The sequence below is a fragment of the Fukomys damarensis genome, unplaced genomic scaffold (assembly GCF_012274545.1).
Source record: "Fukomys damarensis isolate Sample0158 unplaced genomic scaffold, DMR_v1.0_HiC HiC_scaffold_25, whole genome shotgun sequence".
Taxonomy (NCBI): domain Eukaryota; kingdom Metazoa; phylum Chordata; class Mammalia; order Rodentia; family Bathyergidae; genus Fukomys; species Fukomys damarensis.
The window spans coordinates 27,336,747-27,364,588 of NW_022900937.1; the positions used below are offsets into that span (position 1 = coordinate 27,336,747).

Here is a 27,842-nt window from a genome sequence, read left to right on the forward strand (position 1 = left end):
TATATATATATATATAGTAATAATAGCAGTATGTTATGCATCGATAGCAGCTACTCCACCCTAAAACTAATGAGTCCATGCAGTCAGTTGAGTTGTAATCAATGGTTTCCTGGAAATAATTTACTGTGCATTCTATTATAACATAGATGGGGGGAAAAATAAGCCTGAATCATGTAAACATAATACTGAGTGACCAGACACATAAAAGATCCTTAAAATCTCTCTTCCTGTGGCCACTGATGGAGATGCTACTCATTCGGAAAGAAAAGCCTCCAAACTAACTCTCCATACCTGCAGGGAAGTTGGCTCCTTACAACAATGTGTGTTGCGCGCCCTCTGCTGGTCCCGAGTGCTCCTACGGGGAGGTTTGTGTCTGAGCTCCCACTTGTATCAAATCGCTGTGTCTCTTGTACAGAAATATATGGCTGTGTCTTCTGCACTGGCAGAGTTCAGCTGCAGAGAGAACTCGTTCTTGTCTGTGTTTCTGGAGATGGAGATGCGGCTCTTGAGGGACGGGTTTTAGTTAGTGCCAACATTGCTATTTATGTACCCCATCCACTCCAGGCCCTTTCCTGGGGGCTGACGGATCCAATCCCAACTGTAACCACCGGTTGTGATGGAGAATCCAGTGACCTTGTAGGTGAGGGACAGGGACTCTGTGGGCTTCACCAGGCCAGGCCCTGACTCCTGCAGCTGCACCTGAGACAAAACACCTGGGGACAAGTGAAAACCATCCTGTCAGTCACCTGCTTTCCTCACCTTCCCATGGACCCCAGTTTCACACTGAGGACACTCACCATGGGGACCTGTCACCAGGCACAGGAGAAGATCCAGCAGTCTCATCTTCTGGACCACACCTGCCTTCCCCAGAGGTCTCAGCCCTGTGTGCGGATGGAGCTGTGAGCTCCCACACCCTGAGAGGGGAATTTGAATCTAGAGATGGAGGAAAAATTTGCATGCATGTGCTCACTGACTATATGAAGGGCAGACTGCTGCCAGACTGTTTTTGCTTCTTTTGTACCATTAAGAGGAATCTGCTCTCCTGAACTCAAGTTGAATTTAAGGTTGTGCTAAGTGGGAAGTTGATTTCAGAGGAATGGTGAGAGCAAGGCAGTGATGATCTCATTTTCCTGATCCCAGGTCAGGCCTGTGACACAATGCCTGGCTCTTAACTCATTTTTTGTTTCTGAAAGAAAAAAACACCAGTATTCATATGCACACCAGGTAATGAGTTTCTCATTTTCCCTGTCAATATCTATGATTGTATATAGTGCAGATATAAGAAAAAAGTGATTGTACCAGTCTGCACTCCCACCAACAATGGAGAAGGGTTTCTTTCTTCCCACAACACCACCAACATTTGTTATTGTTTGATTTCTTGATAGCAGCCATTCTTGGCGGGGTGAGGTGGAATCTCATTGTTGTTTTGATCTGCATCTCTGGAATGACCAGTGATGTGGAACATTTTTTCATATATTTCCTCGCTGTTTTTACTTCTTTTTCTGAGAAATGTCTGTTCATTTCAGATGCCCATTTTTGAATCAGGTCTTTACATTGGGGGGGCTGATTGTTTTCAGTTCCTTATATATTCTAATTAATAATCCTTTGTCTAAGGAGCAGTTGGTAAAAATTTTTTCCCACATTGTAGGTTGTCCTTTAGTTCTATTGATGGTTTCTCCATTGTTGGTGGAGGGCAACCACTATAGAAATAAATACAGAGAAGCCTCAAATAGCTGGGCCTAGAGGTTCCATTTGACCCAGCCATCCCTCTGCTGGCTATTTTTCCAAAAGAATCAAAAGAATCATATCACAGAGATATATGCACACCTGTGTTTATAATGGCACAGTTTGTAGTAGCTAAATCTTGGAAACAGCCCATTTGCCCATCAGTTGGAGACTGGATAAAGATGTGGTTTTTCTATAAAATGGAATACTACTCAGACATTAAAATGAGAAATTAGATTCATTGATAGGACAATGGATACATATTGAGGATATACTCCTAAGTGAAATACATAAAGCACACATGTGTAAATATCAAATAATTTCTCTGGTGTGAACAAACTATAACAGTAGATAACATCCTATATAATCCTATATAATTGACAATGTGAAATAGGAAGAAAGGGACTAAAGGTGTAGGGAAAGTGGGAAGGGTAGGGGAAAGCAAAGAAGGAAAAAGAAAAAAATATGAGAAAATGAAAAAATGGAAATGAACTGTTTGTAAAAGGGGAGGGGATGAAGGGGTGATGGGAGGGAAGGGATAAGGGGAAAAAATGAGAAGCAAGACCCGTCATATAAAGGAACAAGATCCCAGTAATGAATGTAACTGCACCGTATACCTAAAATGTACCAATAAACTCAACAAGGAATAAAAAGTGACCAAGTCGGCTATATACATCAAATCAGTATGCTCTTATTTAATAAAGTAAAAATTATTTATTTTAACAGGTTCCATTCTGAAACCAATGGAAGTAATGTTTTTAGAGAAATTGCCATTGTTATGGGTGGGTGTGAACATGGGACATCTTGCAGTGTCAGACAACAATGTTATCCTCCAAATTAGAGGCATGAGCTACGTTGCCAGAGCAATAGGACAGCTTATCGGGTGGTCTATTAATAGGTTATCATGTCTCATCTTGTAGTGCATTTTGGCTGACATTAACATTCACTTCAGAGGATTCAAAGTGATCAGATTTTTCTCCTAATGTGCATAGAAGTTAGTCAAAGAAAAGATTGCTGAATGGCATAAATGTTTTTCTTTAAAAAAGGAATTGACTTCATAGTGATTTTATTTGTGACTCATCCATGCCAAAACCTCTACCAGAGAGCAGGGTATACACACCTGTGAGGAATCCAAATACCCTAGGAAACTTCTCCCAGGATTGCCAGCTAATCTCTACTCACCAAATTTTCTCTCCCACTTAATGATACACAAGAGAATAAACACCGATTTAAATTGAATATTTGAGTGAGAGCACTTGAGTTCCACGAAGATGAGTAGAGATGTTCTGTTCACTGGGAATCAAGAAGGCTTTGTACCAGGTGGCACTCACCTTGTAGCGCTGCCTGACAGGCAGTACAGCCCGGCACAGAGCAGCGATGCTTTTGCCAAGATGAGGAGATTGTGAACGGGAAGCCATGATTCCTGATTTCCCTATTTTACAGCACAAATGTGGCAGTGAAAAGCCAACAAAATGAAGTGAGGAATACTGCTGTCATGTGTCAAAAATCAACCTGTTGTACAGATGGAAATGCTCTAACACACCATGCATGAGTTTCCTAGTTAATTCATCCTTTTACCTTTATGTCTTTGTCAACACCTGTTTGATTTCCTATCCCTAAATATTTGCGTGTTATACAAGATTTCATTATGCCATGAAAAACGAAATGATCAGTCAATTCTGTGGTAATTCTTTATCTGTTGAAAGAATTTATTTTTATTACTACAAGTTTGTAATGCATGACAATTACATTTCTCTTGAAGACTTGACCCTTCCTCATAACACAACTTAATTCTTTTTAGCTCTTCTCCTCCCTGCTGCCTGCCTTTATCTCTTGATATATTTCCTTTTTTCTATTATCTATTCCTCACTTTGCACTTTAATTTATTTGAATTTAGGTGGATACTCTAAGAGAAATCATGTGATATTTAAGATTGTATTTTGATCTGTTTCAGTTAACATTGTGGTTGCCAGTTACATCCATTTTCTATAAATGATTAAAGTTTATCCTTCTTTATGAGCATATCACCTACTTCCAGGATTTAGGTATTGTACATTTTGCTGCTATAAATACTGTGTAAGTATGCATGTATGGGATTCTTTACCTATTTTTGCATTAAGTATTTAATATTTTTACTTGTGTTGATGACAATATGAAGAAAACACTATGAACAGAGCCAAATTCAAATGGTTAAAAAATTTCCAATCTAGAAGGTAAAGAGATTTAATTCTTCATCAAAAGTGAATGAGCAGAAGAAAATGAACAGAAAAAGTAAAAAAGGAATATGAACAAATATTTCTTTCAAATGAGAATGACAAACATTATTTGGAAATGGTACCCAGCTCCCTTAATGCATTGAAAATTTCCCACCAGGAAACCAGCCCCAAACCCAACTTCCAAACCAGCCCTGGCCTCGTGGTTCCTGTGCAGCTCCAGCTCTCCATCCGTGCTGACACCTGCAGGAGCTTCGTGACTTTGCTCCCCGAGACCTCCCTTGTGATGTGTATTGTGCACAGTACTCAGGGCCTGGGGCCAGGAAAACTGATTCTTTGCTGTGTTCTGGACTAGGAGATGGAACAACTGGAGCAGGTGGAGGTTTGTGCTCTCAAACTAAGACATCTCCCCAGTCATTAAATTTCATCCTTGGAGTGAATGGATCCACTCCTAACGTGAACTACTGCTATGGGTGGAACATCTGGGGGCACAAGATGATAGTTAGCCTTCTGTCAGTGTAGTGGAATTCCTGACATAGATGACTGATGGGAGGAATGACTTATTTTTAGGAATGGTTCCATTCTACAGTTGCTTTGTTCCATTGTCTCTGGGTTTGAGGTGAGGTGAAACATCATGGTGGAAGGGCACTGCAGAACAAGTTAGCCCACCTCATGGCAACCAGGAATCACAAAGAGTGAGTGGAAGGAGCCAGTGTCACAGACACACTTTCTAAAGCACAGTCTCGATCACTAATTTCCAACAAAATACATATTCTCTAAATTCCCTTCCTCTCATTTCCCACCTTCCCAACAGCACCACCATAGCCATCCGCATATGAGCCATGAGGACCAATCCAGGTCCACACTATACCACAGAGGGGACAAATGAGGGTCTCTGTGGGCTTCCCCGCTCCTGAGTCCACTCTTGCAGGTGCACCTGGGATGGGATACAACAGTCTTCCTCCTGAACTGAGCACACGATCATCTTAGAGCCATGTGTGATGTCTCAGAAACTCACTTTGGGGAACTTTCACCTGGAAAAGACCTATAACTCTCATTTTTAAATTGGAGCTCTTTGTTCCACATAGACTCTGGTGCTACCCGAAGAGAGATTCATGGGCTTCCACATTCCAAGAGTGAAATTTTTTTTGGATCTGGAAGAAATCTTTGCCTATGAGATGGTGAATCTCCATTGGCATAAAAGAGAGATCCAGCTCTCTGTGGCCCTTGCTATGTCCCATTGTGTGAACCTGGATGTCCCCTCTTAACATCATTCTGGACCCTAGTGCTCACTGTACTGAGAAGTGGCAGAACACTGGGTGGGTCATGGGGCATGGGACATATCCTTTATGTGGCTTCATGCTATTTCCTGTTGCTGCATTCATACCATGAGAGCAGGATGAGATGAAGGTGACGTGTCCCTGTGCTTGCCTCTCCTGCCTGTGCCTCCATGCCTTATGTGCTGTGTTCCAATAGCAACCTGCTAGGAAATTTTTGGCCTTCAGATCATTCAACCAAAATAAACTTTTTCATTTTAAAAATTGTGTTACTCTGTTACAGCAACTAAAAGTGAATTCAGGCTGGACTTCTGAGGATTCCCTTCTCTTACACTCTTGGGGTGGATACGTTTATGATAGGAGACTCTCATTGGGGAATCGTGCTGGACACAGGCCTAAGGGCAACACCAACTTCCTAAGACCAAAATGCTCTCCTCCCTGTCTCTCATCCTTCCTCATGCCTAGGCACGACTCCTCCATCTACTCAGACTCTAGTGTTGGTTACTCAGAGTTTAGTCCACTGCTGCTTTCTTTCCCTGTTTCTCTCTCTGGTGTGGTACCCATGTGCCAAGGGAGCTTCTGGTCACAGTGAGGTTGTCAGAAGAATCCCCAGCCTGCTCTCTGCTTTCCCCTCTAATGCATGTGGACTTCAGTGATGCCTATCCAGGAATCATTGGAGAGCGGGCAGGTGCTTCACCAAGGTAGTTCCATGAAATTCTCTCCAGCCCCTACCAGTTTTCAATTTACACTTTGTGCTATTGTTGATGCTCCTTTTACCAATTTAGGCAAGGTGACAGAGTTATTGCTATTGATCCACTCTGTGAGGGGGATTTCTTCTTCCAGCGCCCAGTGTGATTTGTGTATGTGACTGTATGGTATAAGAGCCTGAGCCAAGGTGACTGTCACAGGTTCCTGAGACCTGGTGCTGAGTTGCAGGAGCTGTTAAGACTGACAGTGGCGGTCTGGGGTTCAGTCTGGCCAAGGGTTTTCGGTTCCTATGACTTTGCTGGCTTGGTGCTGCAGATTTTGGTCATGTAAATAAAATGTTGAGGATCCCCTCTTGTATCGGGCCATCATGCTGTGACTGCCATTTTCATTTTTGTAAAGTCTCTCTGTGGTAGCATTCTTACTGATGGTTTCAACTCTACCTTGGCCCAACTTAATCAGGTATGAGTGTGCAGGGTAAGTTTGCTAATAGTCACCACATTCAAAAAATTGAGAATGCTCATTCTGTGAAACTGTCTTCATTATATATCTTCTCCTTTCACTTTTATGTATGTACACAGGTCATTATTTTTGTATTAATGGTGTGCGCTTTAGAAACATGGGAGATTTTTAAAATGTCATAATCAGTTGTGTTTTCTGTGTAGGACTTGATGCCTGATGGATGTTGTTCTCATTTCCTGGGCCTGTTCTTCCTTAAATTCTGAATGCACCTCTCACTGATTGTGCACTATCTGCAGATAGAGGGACACACCTGGTGAGTTGTGGAACTTCCCTTCTTGCATGGTGAACAAGTGTGACTTCCCAGCATTCTGTTGTTTGGTGAAGGAAAACCGAACCAGTGTGGACAAGGATGCTAGTTGAGAAGTCTCTCATTATCTACTGTAGTTATCTATCTCTCCCCATTTTTCTTTTTCTATGTTCATGTATTGTTTTTCAATTTTTTCAGTTTTGATACAGTTTGCAGCATTCGATGGTTGCATTCATTGTGGGAGTTGGTCCATGTGTATGCATGGCTCTTGCACAGTAACACACAGAAGGGACCTCAGGGTCACAGAGTCGAGCTGCAGGAAGAACAGGTTCTGGTTGTGTCTCTGAAGATGTTTACTTGACTCTTGAGGGATGGGGTATAGTTATTGCTACATCATCCAGTAACCTTGTGCAGAACCTTTCAGCCCCTCAATGGGAGGACATCAATCTCTTCAGATCAGCTTTGTGGAAGACAGAGGAAGGAATAATGCGGGGGAGGGGGTCAGGATGATTCTCAGGATCCAGGACTTAGCCCAGGATGAGTTGCTACTGGCCATTGCTTCCTGGGTTGCAGGATTCTTCATCCTCTGCTCCTGGTCCTGTTCCCAGAACCAGATGAGAGGAAGGAAAGGCAGGGCATGAACTCAACAATCCAACCAGGTTTCTTAGCAAACACAAGAGAGACCTCTTTGAGCTAGAAGAGGGAAGAGAGAAGGTGCTCTCTACAGACTCAGGGTGTTTTAAGGGGTGGAAGAAGTTTCCAACAGGAGACATCAGGAGACTTAGCAGGAGACGTTGATTCCCGTTTTGTAATCTGGCCATGTTTCCCAGAGAAATGAAGGTTACATACAGACTTGGATCCCCTGTCCTGACTCTAGCAACATTGAATTCATTGTTTACAGACATTTTCTCCATGGCGGTAGGTCTTTCTAATACACTCTTTTTATTCATTATGATTCTTTTCTGGGTTTTATTTCTTATTTGATAGAGGTGGGTAAGTTGCATGTATTCAGAAAATTATCCTTTCATATAGGTCTATGCCCAGGTGTGGCCACAGACAACTGTGTAAGTTGACTGAATAATATGGTGTTTCTCTTTTTAGTCTCCTGATGAACCTTTGACTTATGCACTCTCAGTAGCAAAATAGGCCACGCTTTCTCTGCATAGTTGAGAACTCCAGTAATTCTGATCTTTTTCTTAGTCACTATAACAAGTGGGAGGTGATATCTCATTGTGGCTTAAATATTAATTTATATAGCTAACTATTTTGAAATTTATCCTTTATATATCTAAAACTCTGAAAATGTTTTCAATTAAATTTGCTTTTAATAGAGGCTATGTCTTGTGTATTTTATTATGTTTATATATGTATGCTTGTTTTCAATATGACTGTAATTTTACTATAAATTCTACACTGTTCAATTTTGTTTTTGGACCACTTGTTTTCTCTAGAATCTTGTGATACATTACAGCTTTTGGTTTATATGTTTTGGAAAGGCACTTTGCATGGATTTCACCCACATAATAAAAGATCAAATTATGAGTATGCAATTGAATGTTGTTTTCCATATTAAATGGCATAGCCCTCCCATAGCAATCCTTATCTGGTGTGTTCATCATCACAGGAAAATCTGTATCTATTTCCAGTTATTAATTATCTAACCCTATCCCATCCTCACACACACTGGAAGATATAGCTCTATTTTCTGTGTGCACGGAAATGGATAATGTAGATACTCTAAGTCCCCAGTGTCAAACGGTCCAGTTTTTGTGTCTGTTACCATATTTTTCAAAGTAAATTCAAGCAGTAACATGATATTAACAACTTCTCTTTTATATGTGAATAATATCCCAATGTGGATATACCAGTGATTATTTTGACCAGCTTTTATGCATGGACAGACTTAGTTTCTAAATCGTGGTTATAACTCAGGATTTTTATAGGAAAGTAAGATTGCATGATTTGTGCTAAAGTGTAGTTTCAACACTCCTAGTGAAATACTTAATGAGAGAAGTAATATGATGGCTTTATTTTGACAATTTCAGAATCTATTAAGTTCTTAGTAGACCAGGTATGAAATATCTCAATGTCATCACCAATTTGAAGGCTCTAGTTTTTTTCACATCCTAATCAGTACATGCTACTAACTTTTAATCCAAAACATACAGATTGGAAGAGAGTGCATAAAATCGGAGTTCTTTTGCTAAGCAGATAAACTTTCATAGAAGCACTCACTCTCTCTCTATTCTTTGATGCACATAAAATTTTCGGGATGGCAATTCCATTAAGACAGAAATACATTAGTCCTCACTTTGACTGGGAGAGAGACGGAAGAACAAGAATAAAGAGTGAGAGCTGAAAAGCATGGTGTTCATTTGGCAATTTAGAAAAAAGACTTATAATGCCATTGAAGGTTGTGCGTTTTCTTTCAAATGTACTGATGAATAATGGAGATTTTTCTTTTATTAGGTGTGATTACTGATGCCTCAAATAGTAAAATAAATTTGGTAAAACTTAAAATTTTAGTTATAAAATGTTAATATAATATAAATGTTATGTAAAACGCTATATATAAATGTAAGCTTGCATGAAGAAAACATAATGAAAGAGACAGAGCTCATTATTATTCCATTTAAATACAAGGAGAGAAATGCTCACCAGGAGATGAACAGGAAGGAGAACTCAGATGAAGTCCCACCAGGTCCTCAGTGCCCCCGCTCCTGTTTGGAATCTCTGAAAGTTCCGGCTACTGGGCATCCTGATCATGCTGAGTGCTCTGCTCTGGTCCTCAGCACCCTTTGGAGGGACTCAGCGTCCCCTGATTGGCTGAGCCTGGCCTGCTGGTCCTGATCACCTAGAAGTGAGGTTTGTGCCTGGGCTCTGACTGACAGCTTCTCACTGCGGATTCCAAATTCCCACCAGACTTTCATCAGGTTCCCTGAGACTCCTTAGGATGTGTTCCTGATGACCACAGCAGAATCATTTTTAGCTCAAGTGTTAAATTGTGTTTTTCACAGTTGAGAATGTGTTCTCTTATTTTTAAAAATGTGACTCATGACACATTTCAAGGGTAAGGACATATATCAGCTATCAGAGTGTCTGGGAATAAGTACTATGTTGAAAAGAAGACTCAGATCCTAACAAGAAAACATCTTGGTTCTCTCTGTATTCCCAGCGCCCCCTGCTGGTCCTGAACGCCCCTGCAGGGAGGTTTGTGTCTGGGCTCACAATGATGTCCCCTCACTGTGTATCTAGCGCAGTAATATAAGGCCGAGTCCTCGGTCCTTAGGTTGTTCATTTGCAGATACAGAGTGTTCTTGGCGTTGTCTCTGGAAATGGTGAATCGGCCCTTCACGGAGGCTGCGTAGTTTGTGGTACTACTACCCTGGTTAATATCCCCAAGCCACTCCAGTCCCTTCCCAGGAGCCTGGCGGATCCAGTTCATCCAGTAGTCACTGAAGGTGAATCCCGAAGCCAAACAGGAGAGTTTCAGGGAACCCTCAGGCTGCACCAAGCCTCCCCCGGACTCCACCAGCTGCACCTCACACTGGACACCTGCAAACACAGAGACATCCTGCTCAGGAAACTGTCACACTTGTCCACTGTTTATTCCCTCAATGTCCACTCACTACCTCACCAACAATTACCTTTTAAGACAGCAACAAGGAAAGCCAAGCTGAGCATAAGCTCCATGGTGAGCCCTCTGTGCTCAGTCCTGATCACTGAGTGGGAAAAGCTGGATATCCAGGGCTGGGCACCTCTGCAGAGCTGCAGGGTCAGGGCTGGGCTGGTTTTCATCAGCAGTTGGAGGCCCTATTTGCATGGCCTCCTGCTATATAGTCAGCTCTGGTGTGGATGTCTCAGCTACAGATGAGTGCAGAGCACATGAGCGTGTTCTGGGAGATATTTTGTAACATTCAAAATAAGGACATAGGATTTCTTACTGGTGCTTGTGTTGTGATGGACTATAAAGCTCATTAGTTTTCTGGTTTGGTCATTCCCTAAGTGTTACACATGTGCATCTAAAGCAAGAAGCAGAATAGACGAGCTCAAATGTGATAAGAACATCTCATGTATTATTGGCATGTATGCTTCTCACAGTTCTTACCCGCTCCACGAGCAAAATCCCAGTGAGAATCGGAAAGCTTAGTGATGTTTTCCAGAACTCTTCTTCCAGTGAGAGAACATGAGATGATTGTTCAGCACTGTAAATAAACAGACCCCGGATTCTTCAGGCTTATACTCAAGTCTGATATAACCTGTTTTATTACCAATCTCTGCCCTAACATTTCCCTAAAAAATTATCTGATTTATATAAAATAACTTTAATGATGACTTATTGAAATATATTTTAACAAAAGTATAGTTTGTTCATACTGGCATAATCCTTCCCACGGTCATGTAGGCATGGAGAAGGACTCATAAATTCGCCAACAGTTTTCTATCAATTCTTCTTCCTGTTTCTTCCTTTTTTCCAGGTCTTTCTCAAATGAAACATTTATTCCAGCATGAGATAATCTTCTTTCAAGGTGACCACATCCACAGATTGATTTGTGAATGACAGTGATGAGTATGATGATGGATTCTAAAGCATAAAACTTTTTAAAATTCTGTATTCTTTCTAGATTTTGCAAGTTGAGATTATCATTCCACTTAAATGCATACAGAGGGGACAAAATAACTATACAAGTAAATATATCTGTTTTCTAGCTGAACAGAAACCAAAACACACACAAACACACATTTTGTAGCTTCGCTCCTTCCAAGTGACTTGTGATCCAGGTCCTGTGCAGTCACCTGACTTTATTTAATGATAAGAGAGAGGAAAACCTAGATAACCACAGGAACACCCTCACTCCCAAGCTTCCTTCTCTGGACCTGTTCCTGGGGACCTTGCTGGTTTCTGTGGATCCTCAATGTCCACAACTTTCTCTGCTGGTCGTAAGAACCTGTTTCTCCTTGGTCCTGAGCACCCCTGTAAGGAGTTTGTGTTTGGGCTCACAGTGATGTCTCCAAACAAGATCTCTTACACAGTAATGCACAGGTGTGTCCTCCATGGGTACTGAGCCCCACTGCTGGGAAAACTAGTTCTTGGATGTGTCTTGGGAGATGCTGTGTTGACTGTCAGGAATGCATTATCAGCTGTGCCTCCATTAAAACCATCTTGCCCCATCCAATGAATCCCCTTTCTGGGAGGCTGATGCATCCAGCTCCTGCAGTAATCACTATTGTTTTAGTAACCAGAAGATGCAGAGCTGAGGAACAGACCAAGTCCCATCTTTTGCACCTGCACCTAGCAAAGGACAGTGGGATGGAGAACAGAGTGAGTTTGGAGCTCAGATGCAGCATCCCCACACCTTTCTGTCTGAGCCCTGGGACTCTCATATCTGGGAGCTGCGGCCAGAAAGAGGAGGAGCCAGTTTTGTTGCATTTTCTTTCACATTAGCAGTATATTTTTCAGAACATATCTTAAATTGTGAGGAAGAACCTAAGTTTAAGCAAATGTGTGATGTGACATCATCTGCGACCTGAGTGTCTCCTGCAGTGTTTGCATATAGGATGCCCTCTTGTATATAAAGGTGTGAGGGAGACACAGGAATTCTCTGTTTTGGAGACTGCCCCTGGGTGGAGGATTCTACCTGAGCTCTCCAAGGATGAGGTTTTGCACCTGGCTGCACTGCCTAGGCCCTCACTGCAGGGAGGTTTGCAACCAAACTCACACTGAAGTATCCCACTGTGTCTATTTCATACTAATGCATATCCATGTCCTTGGTTCTCAGCTTGCTCAGTGCTCAGGAAACATGACTCTCAGAAAAGCCACAGATGCAAAAAAAACCAAAAAGCATGGAATAATTGCATAATGCTTAAAGGCTTTGTTACAATAATTACCAAGACCTTTTAAGACAGAATTTTAAAAGACGTAAAAATGCAATAAGGATATAAATGAAAGAGTTTACCGAGGGCTCCTGAAAAATATTTTACATGGGTCCTAGGGAAATCTGTATTTATATGATTGTGAGATACCAATCATTTAGAAAAGCTAAGATCAAAATATTCACCCAAAATATCCTGAGGAGATTAAGGGAAACAGGATTCTTATTCCCTGCTGCTGAGAAAGCCGAATGGCTCCTCCACTGGGGAAGACACCTGGGGATTCCTCATGGAGGTGAGGACAGCATCTGAGGGGTTCACCCGGCTGAGCTGAGAACCTCTGTGCTCACACGGCATGAGGATGCTGCCCTCGGCCTCATCCCCTCCGCTCTCCCCACCGGATGCCTCCTGGACTCCCCACTCGTGCTCAGCTGTGAGGACTCCTCCCGTCAGAGCCGCCTCCCCTTGTCTGTCTGCAGGCCCCACTGAACCTCAGGATCCGTCTGTCCTGCTCCTGATATTCACTCAAATGTGTGCGACACACATGGTAATGTGGGGGAGACACGACATCAGACATTTGTCCAAACACGCAGAATGCACAAGGCCAAGGAGGGACCCCGTGGAGAGCCACGACTGGGAGATGATGCTGTACCACGACGGGGATGATGCTGTGTCACTGAGAGTCCAGTCCCGGAACACAGAGGACCACAGTGAGGGTGCTGCAGGGACAGGTTGTGAGTACGGGGCAGAGACTCAGGGGAAACCTCTGAACCCTCTCCTTCACATTTTGTGAACATAAAGCTGCAGCATAAGTAAAATCTGCTGAACAGAAATAGCCAAGGCATTCTGGGAGACAGTCTTGCCACTTTTCACATGTTAAACAGAACATTGCCATAAGGTAGAAGAACTTTGTTTTTAGTTACTTCTCCAATTGATTGGAAATGTATGTCTGCACAAAAATTTCTCTGAGTCTTATAGTTTGCATATAGGCTGTCCGTGGTATGGATGTTTCCCTACAAAAGTAGAGTGCGTGCACATTTGTATCATTCCTATCCTTAGTTAGTTCACTCCAGTGTTTAGCTGTCAACCGGGAGGCAGCTGCGCCTGCCTCAGAATATCTGACAGACTCAGGATGTGGTCACCACACTGTGTCTCGCACAGTAATACACGGCAGTGTCCTCAGACTTCAGACCGCTCAGCTCCATGTAGGCTGTGCTGAAGGAGGTGTCTGCAGTGAGGCTGACCGTGTCCTGGTACAAGAAGAGGATTCTCCAGGTCCAGTCCATGGTGAGAAGCTGTACTCTGGGGATTCTTCAGAAGAGGGTGATGGCTGTGGAATGCTCTGGAGCACAGATCTATCTATATTCACCTAAGAAGATGCTGGTTGTTTGCATATTCATGAGGCAGAAAACTTCTCAGCTCCAGACCTGATCCAGCCTGAGAAAGAGGCCATTCAGCAATGTGGTCCTGGTGTCCATATTCTTATCCTGTCTGAGGAGATACATTTTCTCTCACTTTCTTAAAAAAAAAATTTTTCTGCATACTGATCTCACCTTCCTGAGGATCAAGGCACCACGGGAGAGCTCTGCTCTCTCAACCCACCTGTGAATGGCCCATAAATGACCTGAACCTCTTCTTGGCTATCAGTGTTCTTGATGCTAAGCAGCTGTATTGACCAGGGCCTGCTTCTATCAGGTATCAACATAGCTCACTATTGTCTCAAAGAGACGGACACTATTCATTGCACATGAGTACTCAGAATGGTGCATGAGCCACCAGGCCTCCTAGAATGGTATCTACAGGAGCTCCCTGGATTGATGGTGTCCCATCTTCTCCACAGGAAGACCCTTGGTCTTCAGACCAACCCTATGATGCGTGCTCTGGGGATGTGTTTATGATCCCCTCAAGGATGGGATTTGAGTGTGAGTCTCATGACTCAGGTTCCAAAATCTTGCCTAAGAATTGGTGTTTATTTTATTGTGGACTCATTCACAATGGAACAAAGCAGAATTTTAGGGTTTTCATAGAGATTATATTGACATCCAGTTTTCGGCATCTTTACCCACTTATTGGTGCACAGGGTCCATTCACCCGTCCCACACTCTGAGCCTCCACAACCCTGCCATGCACTCACTCCTTGGGCTAACACCTAGACCTGAGAGTGAAGATCATGCCTCTGTGATCTGAGTGTCTCCCAACATGGTGTGCCATTTCAGGTTAGAGTAATCCATTCTGCGTTCCATACACTTACTAATGAGATATTCAGCACTAGAAACCTGACTTTTGTGGCCCATCTTGTATGGTGGAGTTTTATTTGTCTTATAGACTATTTTTACGCCTGAAGGTTATCATACAATGAAGGATGTTTCCTCTGTATTTATGACACTGTTTTTCCAAGAAGAATAAAGTTGTGGAAAAGTCCTCAGAATGTCTGACTGGAGAAGGCTCTGGATTTATTTCTCATTGATCAATCTTCTCCCCTCATCTCAGAGAAGCAAGGCATCTACTTGGAGCCTCACCTTGAGAGTCTCAGGAATCTGGGGGTAACACGTGATGTTTGTACCCAGGAGCTCTCATTGTCAACTTAGTTCTCCAGCCACCCATCAAATCCCCACCAGTGTTCCCTCCAGTGTGGACCCTGAACTCCTTCTGAGCCAGGAAGAATGGTTCATCTGTGATTATGGACGTTCCTGGCGCTCCAGGTTTTTCATGTTTATTCAATCTACAATTTGATTTCTTTCATGAGCTCGTGAAAAAATAAAAATGTTTCTTTTTCTCCAGGCTTTTGTAGAATTGCATATGCATGTGATAATTTTCTTTGTATTCACAGGTTTCACTAAAATCCAGAAGTCCTGTCAGTGGACAAATATGTGCTCTTTCTTGAATTCGGGTCCTAAGTTCACTAATTGAAAATGACATTTAGACAATCACGAATGAATCCACAAAGACACAGAAAAAGGAAATGGAAGATATCCTATCAGGGAAGAGGCATGATCCTGGCCTGAGCTCTGGCTGGGACACCGCACTGCTGGGGCCTAGACTTCAAATGTCAGAGAGCAGAAGGGACATCATTCTGAGCCCAGGAAGATAGCTGGGTGGTGAGCATCGGAGAGACAGCCTCTCAGGCTCATGAGAATCAAAGCCCACCAAGTGTGTGAAGAGAATCCCTCCAATAAAGAGTCAGCTGTTGGCAGTAGCTGGCATTCCTGATATATCTAGATATCTCACTGGCTTTTGGATTTTCATTTCCCAACTAACTACTGCAAGAAAATATGTTAAAGTGTGGCTTCATGATACAGCTAAATCTTGGGAACAAGAAAAATAGCAATCTTTACTCTGACTACTCTCTGCTTTGGTGCATAGATAGCCCTTGACTGCAGTGGGTCTGAATGTATGGCTGGCATTCCTGATATATCTAGATATCTCACTGGCTTTTGGATTTTCATTTCCCAACTAACTACTGCAAGAAAATATGTTAAAGTGTGGCTTCATGATACAGCTAAATCTTGGGAACAAGAAAAATAGCAATCTTTACTCTGACTACTCTCTGCTTTGGTGCATAGATAGCCCTTGACTGCAGTGGGTCTGAATGTATGTGCCCCCGACTTGAAATTTAATCCAGGGTGCATATGCATGCAATGATCTGACTACAGGCTTGTGTAAAATAAATTGTTTCCTTGAGCACTGAAATGCCAACCATTCTGACCATAAACTCCCTAATTCCCTTAGTGAACATTTTGAGAGACCTTCTATACAACAGGAAAAGAACTGGAATGACACCTAAAGACTGCAAAAAGAATCAAAACATATTTTAATGTAATTCTGCATAAAATATACACAATCTCACTACTTAAAATTTAAAAGAAGAGCACCCTGAATAAAGGTGAAAACCTCATAAAAGCAAAGTGCTTATCTTTTGTATATCTTTGCTATTTTTTTGAGGGGAACAAGGAAGATATCTAATGAAGTATCTCATTTGAAATTTGTTGAAAAAGATTCATAAAGTTGTAAATTGCTGCTTTTACCATCTTAAAATATTATAACGTGAGCATACTTTCTACTATTTACCTGGAGAACAAAAAAGTAACTTGAAGAAAGTGTTTCTCAAAATGAGGTCTAACAGCCCTGAAGAGTTCTAATGTGGACTAAGTAATAAATATGTTTTAGAAAACTCTCTGTGTAATTATTCTGCATTCTGAAATGCACTAGAGCAAAGGGCAGTGCTTAAAAGCAAGATAATAAACATCTTTCTGACATGTTAGAATTCTCTATAATTTTATGTTGTGAATGCTGCTTTTTGTTTTCAAACAAGTTCCAGGCATTTAGAGAAACACACGTGCCTCAGAAATGAACATGTGAATGTCTGTGAACAGTTTCCGTTATGTTTTCATTACTTTCAAACTTAAAAAATTGAAAGAAAAGACAATATATGTCTAAAAGCTTTGGAAAAGTTACATTTCTAATGAAATGGGGCACTTCAAAAAAGAAAAGAAAATTTATTAAATGCCTACAAATTTTAAATCATTCTAAGTTTAAAACTAGGTAGTTCACCTAAAATTAAAAATTACTAAGAATGTATCATTGTAACTTATTTAGACAATGATGGTTACATTTCAGCTCCTTTGCATAAAAATAGTACTAAGGCAGGAATATTATATCTGGCAACTTTAAATAATGAATTTCTAACCAGTAATATCAGTAAAAATATTTTGAAGAATTTTGCCCCTGAAATGAAATCTACTACGTATTTCATGTGTTATCCTACTAAATAAAAACAAACTTAACTAAGGAGGCAGAGCTATAATAAATGTATTTTATAAACATTAATTAAAAATGGCTATAATATTTTAGATTCCCTGAAGGCTACATTAACTGGGGTCCAAAATGTATAGGTAATATGGACAAAGCACTTTGGTATGTTCTGCTACACAAGGTGATGCATTAACTAGGAGCTCAGAATCTTTCTTTAACTCAGAGAGCATCATGGCCTCTTCTAACTCCAGCGGAGGTGACACAGTGTATGGGACTCCTTCTTTCGCTACCCAATCTGTGGTGAAAAGCTGTTTATTGTCCAAACACCACACATCTTGATCTTTATCACAAAGGCCCTCAAAGGAGCTGGGATTCTCAAAAGACGCTGTCATGATGTCTCTTCCCAAGCTCAGGACCGATGGGGTAGAGGTGTGGATAGGGGAGGTGCTTGGGAAGAAGGGGCCACAGACGGGTTGGCTGCCCAGGAAAATGGGCAGGAAGGGCTTGGTGAATGAGTGTGGCCTGGCTGCCTGCACGGACCAGAGTGGCCGGAATTCCGCAAGGCTCTCTGTGATGTTGTTTCCAATAGCGGAGGCCAGGCCTGGGTGGATGTACACCAGGATTCTGCACATCTCTCCAGGGTGGGCGTCTATGACTTCGGTCTCCTCCCCTGGACTTTGACTCTCTAGGTTTTCTGTGGCCAGCTCTCGGGAGACCTGCCCAGAGCGACTGGGTGTTTCTGGGTGTGGTGATTCTTGCCCTGAGCTTTTCCCAGCTTCTGTGCCAATCGTATTTGGGTTTAGGGAGACATCACTGGGCCACCTTGACTTTGGTAGCTCACTGGTGGTCACTCCTGGGGAGACCTTCCCTGCGGTGTCTGTGACACTTACAGTTGTGTTGCTGCTGCAGTGAGGCCTGCGGCTTCTGGATGGTGTCAGCCGTCTTCTCAATCTTTCACAGACCCTTTCTCTGCCTGGGGTCCTGAGGCTGCGGCCTCGCGAAGTGGAGAAGCAGCTCGGCATGTTCGCTGTTGCCCGTCTCCGGCCAACGGAGCTTGGGCGACGGCTGCTGCTGGATTGTGATGCCCGTTCGCAAGGGTTCCACGTTCTGTTTGGAGATGTTGCCAAGGAAGTGAGGCCATGTCTTGGGGTTCCACAACTGCAACCCCCCCTTTGATAAGAAAACCCTATGGCCTTTTTCTTCATACTAAGTAAATCAGTGGCTCTTAACTTAGTATATTATTTTATGTAACAATTTTTAAAGTTTCTTATCTGTGTATCATGTGTCTGTTCATTTTGTACTTTTGAATTACTAGGACTTGTACCCTGTGTCTCCACACAAACTACAGGTGTATCCTCACGGTTTTCTTTTTTTTCAGTTAGGCACTAGAGATTTTCATTAATCACAGAATTCATAACACTGGATTCCACCTTATGATCGTCTTGGCTCCTCCACCCTAAAATGTACCAATAAACTCAATAAAAAAGAAAATGGAAATGGAAGGAAAATAAAGAGAAGATTTAGAGATTTCAGAGATCTTGAAGAAGGTGTATTCCAGGAGGTCTGAGTGAAGATCTGACCTCCGGTCGAGTGATGCATATTCTGGAAGATGGGCTCATGTGAGCTAGAAAGAACAGGGCCATCATTTCATACAGGACACATCAGTCGTGATTGGGCTCCAGGTGTGGCACAGAGCTCTCTGAGGAGGGGGAAATGCATTTGATTCCCAGGATGAGCGTTCATGAAGCCATGGTAACACCTGCAGTGTAGAGGTCTATGTGTGAAGATTTCTCCTCAGCTCTGACTTCAGGAACTATAACCCTGTGGGACCTGGGTGTCCTTCTGCTCACTGTACACACACTTTACAGAAATCCAAAAACACATGAATGACATTATGAACTACATTATTTCTGATCCTTTAAGGGAAGCTTAGGAATAGAAAACTTTCTGATCAATATAGAAATAACTGAAATAAAGCAAAGGAAATATATAAAGGCAAAATTATGAGAATCTGTTAAGGAAAATAGTTTATTATGAAACAGGAGTATTTTATCTTAAGTGTGCTGCATTACTGATACATAGATGGAAAGATGAGAGGGAGAGAATGTGGAATTAGGAGAAGGAGCAGGAGGAGAGAGAACAAAAAGTCCAAAGATAGAATCTTACAATTCTCTGTCTATACATCCCATAAAGAAAGTGCAGTTCCTGTTCATGTTCAGAAAATATGGACAGAAAGAGTTCACTGGAGTCTTTGACCCTGCCCTGAGTCCAGTCAGGCTGCCTCTGTGTCCTGCTGCCCTGAACACAGTGATTCACATGGTGCTGGTGCTGATCCTGGGACAAGGCCTCCTGAACTGGCTATGTAAGAGAGAGCTGTGTGTCCTCAGGCCCTGTGGAGAGGGATGTGAAGGATTTAATTCCCTAATCTGAAGCATTTCTTTGTGCATGAGACAACTCCTTGTCATGGGAATGAAATTATCAGATTCATTTTTAGGTGACGAAGATTCAGCATTCAAAAGAAATCTAAACTTGAAAATTCCAAGAAACTTTGAAGTGCATACAAGTCATATTTACTTATTTAGCAAAATCCAAGTTTAGGAGATGAAGGAAGCAATTATGTAAATATGTACTTATGCTATTAAATTTAAAAGACAATCTTTTCTTGGAACTTGGTTACTTCCTAAGTCGTCTACAGTGTATGTGCTGCAGGGTCTCCTCAGGTGATGTTAAGACTGAGAGGAAGCCATAGGGGCGGACAGGAAGCCCTCACTCAGCTTCCTTCTCTGCACCTGCTCCTGGGACCTTTCCTGGTGCTCAGTGGATCATTCACGACCCCTGCTGGTTGCGGCCACCCTGAAGGGAGTTCTATGTCTGGCCTGCATTGATGTCCTCTTCCTGATTCTATTGCACAGTCCTACAAAAGCTTGTCCTCGGATTTCAGACTGATAACTTGGAGAGACAGCATGCTCTGAGTTGTGTCTCTGGAGATGCTCAATTGGCCTTTCATGGAGTCTATTTTTAAATTTTTCAGTGCTTCTTTTTATTAGTACAGTGTGCAGCATTCAGTGGTAACATTCACGGTGAGGAGTCAGTACACAAATATAACCAATTTAATTCTTCTGTACCCACTTCTTTTCCTTTCCCTCTCTCCTTTCCTCCATTTCTTTGTCCTTTTCTCTTTTACAAAATGTGATCCAATTTCCTATAGTTTTACTGTTATTTAATTTTTTCTCAGGTAAGAGAAGTGATGTGATATTTAGTGTTCGTGTCTGATTTATTTCACATATATAATGGAATAATTTTGTAGCTATTCCTTGGACAGAGGACTAATATCAATAGTCTATTAAGAACACAAAAAGTTTTCAAGAATAACCAATCCACAAAGACTGAGAAAGATTTGTCTTCGCTTAGAGCAGGAGAAAGAGAGGGAAATGGAAGAACAAAAAGAGATAGCTAAAAATGGATGGTGTTCCTTTGGCAATTTAGGAAAATGTCTTAAGAAGACATTGTCCTGATGATTGTAGTTGTTTTACCAGGAAATGTACTGATCAATAATGGACATTTTACTTTAAATTGGTGAGACTGCTGACACCTGAAGTAGAAAAATAAATTCAATGAAAAGATTTCCTCCAGGATTAGTTACAAAAGGTTAAAAACATTATAAATGTTATCTAAAATATTATATATAAATGTTACCGTGCATGAAGAAGACCTCATGAAAAAGACATAGGGCCCATTATGGTTCCACTTACAGGGAGAGAAATGATTCACCAGGGATGAACAGCATGGAGAATGCAGGTGAAGTCTCCCCTGGGCCCCAGGGCCCCCGCTCCTGTTTTGAACCCCTGGAAGGTCTGGCTCCTGGGCATCCTGATCATGCTGAGTGCTTTGCTGTGGTCCTCAGCTCACTTTGGAGGGACTCAGCGTCCCCTGATTAGCTGAGCATGGCCTGCTGGTCCTGATCACCGAGAAGTGAGGGTTGTGTCTGGGCTCAGACTGACTGCTTCTCACTGCGGATTCCAAATTCCTACCAGATTTTCATCAGATTCCCTGAGACTCTTAGGATCTGGTACTCAGGACCTTAGCAGAATCAATTTTATCTCAACTGTTAAATTGTGTTTTGCACAGTTGAGAACGTGTTCTCCTATTTAAACACATGTGACTAAGGAGGCACATCAGAAGTAAGGACAGATATATGAAAGCAAAGAGTCTGGGAATAAGTACTGCGTTGAAAGAAGACTCAGATCCTAACAGGAAAACAACTTGGTTTCCCCTGCATCCCTAGTGCACCCTGTGAGTCTTGAACGGCCCTGCAAGGAGGAGTGTGTCAGGGCTCACACTGATGTCTCCTCACGCCCACAGCTTATTCACACACTTCCACTCGCACATTTAGTATCTCTTGCTCACCAAAAATTACAAGGAAAACCCAGCTAAACACAAGCTCAGGAGTTTGGGTTTGGGTTGACGTGGATGTCTCCACGCAATATCTTTTTCAGAGTAATGCACAATTGTGGCCAATATGGTTACTAAGCCCTAGTGCAGGGAAAACTAATTACTGGATGTGTCTCCGAAGATGCTATGTTGACTGTCAGGGATGAAACAGAAGTTGTGCCTCCACTAAAATCGCACTGTCCTGCTATTCTGTTCCTTTGCCCAGGGCTGATGACTCCAGCTCCTGAGTAATCACTACTGATTCAGTAACCAGAACATGCAGAGTTGAGGGACAGGCCAAGTCTCAGCTTTTGTGGCTGCACCTAGAAGAATACAGTGGGGCTGAGAACAGAGTGAGTTTGGAGCCCAGATGCAGCATCTGCTCACCCTTCTGTCTGAACACTCAGACACTCGAATCTGGGAGCTGCCACCAGTAAAAAGATGAGGGAGAATTGTTACAATTTCTTTCAGATTAGCAATACAAATCCCAGGGCATATCTTGTCTGCAAAGGCATGAGGGAGACATGGGAGATCTCTGTTTTTGAGACAGCCCCTGGGTGGAGGATTCTGACTGAGCCTTCCCAGAGACATGTGCTGTCCCTGGCTCCACTGCCTAGGTCCTCTCCCTCCAGGACAGGACTTGTGAGGCAGAAGCTGGTTACAGCTGGATGAGTACTCACAACGTACATCCATGGTACAGGTCCATATGTGCACATCAACTTCTGGACACTGCACCAAGTCCATTTCCTTTCTCTGTATGCTCATGGTTCAAATGTGCATATTCCAAACGTTTTTAAATGCGTGTTCCTTATTAGTATTCTACACATTGGCCATACATAATCCCTACATTTACTGCGAGGAGTTAGTACAATTTACATCTTCATTCTTCCTTTTTGCTGTTCATCCCATTCCCATTCTCTTTCTCCCTGCTTCTGTCAACTCTTAGTCCCCTTTCCACTCACAAAAGTAATGATGAAAGTAGGACATCATGAAAAGTTTTCGGGCCCACAACTGAACTTGGTCCTACCATTAAATTCTGAGCAAATCTTCTCAAATATGGAAATGTCAATTTTACAGGCTTTGAGTCACTCATTTGACGTGTTTCCTTGTGTGTGTGAGATGCATTTATACAAATCTATGTTCATGAGTTTCTATGGAGAAAATACTTTTTCATCTCAAACTTTCTTCCCATTTTTTCTGAATCAAAGTAAATATTTATACTTGTGTAGTGTCATTTTTAGCATTGTCAAAATACATTTCCCTTCTGTACTGAGGTTTGTTTTTCTGTACTAACATGAGTTGTTCAGACCTCCTAGAATTATAAACTTTCCATTTCGTCCGAATTAATGGCCCTGATAATTTGCTTCTTCCCTCGGTGACTCTGTCTCTTCTCTAATGCACTTATACAGATTTAATTTCAAGGAATCGCAAAGAACTTTGCTGCCTTGCACTGGAAAACATTTTTTTGAATCCAAATATACACAATAGTAAATAAGAACTGGACACCAACAGAAAATAGGAACTGGACACCTCAAAAAAACAGTGCCCATCACATCCCAGAGCTGAAGTCACTTCAACAACTCACTTTGTGTTCAGCTCTGAAGTTCACGTCCATCCTTGTTCTCTGTCAAGTGGGGAACATGAGTCAAAGCCCAGCTGCACGGTGGAGGAGGATGAAGAGGAGGAGGAAAGGAGAAGGGAAGGAGAAGGAGAAGGAGAAGGAGGAGAGGAAGAGGACGACATGCAAGGGGAGGGGAAGAAGGGGGAGAGGGAGGAGGAGAGGAGAAGCCTTGAGCCCAGTGCATAGATATTCAGAGATAGGGCTTAGAGAGGTGAACAGATCCTGTGGGCAGCACCGTCTTCAATAGTTTAGTCCATTGATGTGGTCTTAGCTGAATGGGCTGTTAGAAGTGCAGCCCTCCTTTGAGTTAAGTAGGTCATGAGGACATGGCTACTGGATTACATCTTATTCTCAGCATCTCTCCCCCTCCTTTACCTTCCTCTCCCCCTACTTCTCTTTCCCTCTCCCTCTCCTTCTCTTCCTCCTTTTCTTGGTGACAAGACTTTAACTTTTTTGGAAATATATCTCCTATTGGTATCGTTGAATCAAATGCAATTTCTATTTTGAGCTTTTGGACAATTCTCTGAACTAATTTCCATAGATATTGCACTTGTTTACATTTTTAAAAAATCATTGTAGAAGAGTTTCTTTCTCCACACATTCTTACCAGCATTTCTAGCCTTTTGTATCCTAGATGATAGGCATTCTGAATGAAGACGTAGTCTCAGAATAGTATTGATTTACATTGCTTAATTACTAAAGATAGTGAACATTTTTTTCATAACTACTTATCCTTTTATCTTTCATTCTCTTGAAAACTGTCTAATTTTCTTGTCTATTTTTTGAGTGAGTCATTTATTATTTCTTTTGGCTGTCATTTTGTTGCTGTTGTTGTTGTTGTTATATTGGGGGGGCAGGGATCAAATTCAGGACCTTGAACTTGCAAGGTAGGCAGCTGCACCATTGAGCTAAAGCCCTGCCCCTTTAGCATGTAGGTTTTAAAGAAGTTTTTAGAAGAATACCTGGCATTTTCCCCATTATTATGTTTATCTTTCCACTGTGAGGGGAATTTGCTTTGCTGTACATTAGCTTTCTAATACGATACAATCACATTTGTTGAGTGGTGAAATTATTTCTGTGCTAGTGGACTTCTGTCAGGGAAGTCTTTGCCAGTGCCCATGCCTTCAATTTCCCCCCTGTGTTATCTTCCAGAGGTTTCCAAATCTCTGATTCATTTTTATCTTAGAACAGAGGCAGAGATATGGAATTCAGATTAGGCTTCCTCCAGGGTATAATCCCCAGGGGAAGACACGCTGTACACAGGAGGTGGATCTAGCTGCTCTGGCCTGAAGTGTTTTCTGAGAGGGACGTACACTCAACAGCTCGGGTCTGCTCTGACGGTCTGTGAGCTACGTCAACCATTCTGTCCTGTTTGTCCCACCTCCTACCAGACCCAAAGTTCACAGCATTAACACAGGCGGATCACAATAAAGTTATTTGAGTTAACCCTTGAGAAATGCTTTTAACTGCTAATAGAAAGGCAAACAGTTAGTGAATTGTAGGACTCCATATAATAAACAGTTTTGAAGTCATTTATAACTCTAAACTTTTCATTACTGGTTCAACAAAAATAGAACAAATAGAAATGTAAAATAAAACCTCTGTTTGGCTCAGCTTTACCTCTTCTGGAGAAATTTCCAAAATATTAAGGTCATTGTATTACCATGATATGGGCCTATCCGTATTTGCAGCTGCACAAGCCACAATAGCTAAACCGTCAAAATGGCCTACATACTCATCAACAGAAGAATAAATAAAACGGTATTTAAATACAAGGAGCAGTTGTCAGCCCTAAAGAAGGATAAATTTGAGTGTTTTGAAGGGAAATGGGTGGATTATGGAACCATCATGCTGTTAAAGGAGTCAGACACCGATGTGTAAATACTGCAAGGTTCTCTAATATGAGAAGGCAAAACAATAAATAATTCAAAAAAACATATGGAGAACGGTAAAGATACAGAGAAGCGGAGTCCATAGAAAGAGCCTTTGGCAAGGAGGTTGTGATGGGCTGGGGAGGAAGAATAGTAAAGATCATCGAAATGCAAAGACTCTGCACTAATTCAGCTGGTTCAATTTAATTTTTATTTAATGAAAATGTATCTTAATTTAAAAGAAAAAACTCGGACCTGGGATTTATCTCAGTTCTTCGGTGGCCTGCCTTGCAAGCGCTAGGACCTGGGTTCAATCCCCGGCACAAAAAATTAAATAAATAAATGAAAGAAAAAACACGAAAACTTGAAAAGCAGGGCAGTTTACTGTCCATTGAATGGACCTGAAAAGAGTTACAATTGGCAGAATTTTGCTGCCCAAACTGGGAATGTGTGCATGGATGGCTCATTTATTTCTGTAAGGCGATATTCTAAAAGCAACTGAGAAAATAATCCTATTTTGCGATTTTGAATTTGAAAGTGATTTTACCGCGTATAGGAATTTGCGCAATGGAATCTGGAACATGCAGAGCCTGGATCAGAGCAGCCTTTCTTTCAATGTTTGTCATTGTCACAGCAATGACAAATATTTGCCTACTGGATAATGAAATAGAAAACATTAAGTGATAAATTTAAGAGAGATTTCCTAAACAGAACCATAATTCTACAATAAGTAACACCAAGAATAAACAAACTGAGATCACATCAAATCAAAAAGCATTTCCACCCTGAATTAGCAGAGTGAAGAAACAATGGACACGATGTGGAATTTATTTCAAGCTTTTCCTCAGAGAGAGGAATGATACCTAGACTGTATGAAAAACTCAAAAAGATTAGATCGCCTAAAAGAAAAGACCCAGTCAAGAAACAGGCAAGTAAAATGTACAGGTACGTCTCATAGGAAGATATACAAGTGGGCAACGCATATAGGAAATGATATTAAACATTCTTGGCCTTTAGAGAAATTCAAACTAAAACAATGTTAAGATTCTATCCTTTGCCAGACAGAGCTGCCATCATCAAAAAAATCTACTAGTAACAAATTCTGCCATGGCTGCAGGTAAAAGAAGACGCTCTTTCTTTGTTGCTGGGAATGTAAACTGGTACAACCACTGTGTAACTCAGGACAGAAATTGCTTAAATAGCTCACATTGGAAATTCCATAAGACCCAGCTCTCTCTCTTCCAGGTATCTTCCCGAAAGAGCTAAGCACATCGTGCTACAGCAAAATGTGCACACCGGTGTTTATAGCAGCACTGTGCATAAGAGCTAAATTCCGGAAGCAGCTTGTATGCCCATCAACAGAGGATGAATGTGGCACTGAGAGTTAGTGGAATGTTACTCAGCTATGAAGCAGGACGGATTTGAGACATTGTAGGGAGATGGATGCACATGGAAAATATAATATTGTGTAAAATGAATCGGACACAAAAACTTAAGTACCGTATAGTACTTCTCATTTGAGTGAGGCAAAATATAAACATAAAGCACAGTAAAGAATGGCTAGAAGGAGACAAGGCAATAGGTAGATCTCTTACAAATGGGAAGGAGTCCAAGAGAACATAGATGAAAAATTGGAGACACGAAAAAAAATTAGGATATGTACGTGCCATGTACATGAACCTGAATGAATGTAAATTTTATATGTCATAAACATGAGATAAATTCAATAATATCAATGTGAACTAAAATGTGGAACGGAGATTTAGAGGAGGGAAGAGTGAAGTTAATGATGAATAGGATGGAGATTCCTTAAAGGATCAAGCTGCACTCTATACATGCACCCAGTTCTGAAGTTGGTTGTAAACTGGCTGTACTGCAAACATGTACTCGTAAGAAAGAAAGTAAATTTTTTAAAAATCCAAAGTCTATAGAAGCCTACACTGAAGAAGTTCTTTAGCAAAGTTGGGGACAGGAAGAGACAACCACAGACTCTAACAGCAAAGCAGACCCAGGATCCTGCACCTCTTCCTGGGCCCCACAGAAGCTCAGTGTATCCTGCCTGCCCCCTGACGTCCGAGACGCCCCTGCGGGGAGGTTTGCGTCTGGGCTCACACTGATTTCCCATCACTGTGTGTCTTGCACAGTAATATACCGCTGTGTCCTCAGATCTCAGGCTTCTCAATGATAGTGAGACTTGGCTCTTTGAAGTGTCCCTGCTGATGCTCACTCGAGATTGAAGGGCTGAGTTATACTCTGTACCTCCACCACTCCATATCACACCGATCCACTCCAGTCCCTTCCCTGGAGGCTGACGGACCCAGTGCACACCATAATCAGTTAAAGAGAATCCAGACACTGTGCAGGTGAGGGATAGGGTCTCTGAAGGCTTCACCAGGCCAGGTCCTGACTCCTTCAGCTGCACCTGGGACAGGACACCTGGGGACAAGAAGCATCACCATCAGTCACAGTCAAACACACCACACACCCTGATCCCCCCTCGCTCTCCTGAAACTCAGAGACACTCACAGCAGGGAGCCGCCACCAGGTAGAGGAGCAGCACCAAGGACTCCATGCTGTATGAAGGCTCCTGTGAGAGGAGATGGGGTT

The 27,842-nt window shown here is 42.0% G+C and overlaps 1 pseudogene and 2 gene segments (V, D, J or C); all 3 read right to left on the reverse strand.

Moving 5' to 3' along the window:
* Positions 1–390: 390 nt before the first annotated feature.
* On the reverse strand, positions 391–875 carry LOC117283356 (annotated as a pseudogene).
* An 8,944-nt stretch (positions 876–9,819) lies between these two features.
* On the reverse strand, positions 9,820–10,438 carry LOC104852967. The segment is given in 2 exon segments: positions 9,820–10,244; positions 10,337–10,438. Coding segments are annotated over 2 exon segments (471 nt in total).
* A 15,178-nt stretch (positions 10,439–25,616) lies between these two features.
* Positions 25,617–27,825, reverse strand: LOC104852968. The segment is given in 3 exon segments: positions 25,617–25,636; positions 27,258–27,671; positions 27,762–27,825. Coding segments are annotated over 3 exon segments (480 nt in total).
* Positions 27,826–27,842: the final 17 nt, after the last annotated feature.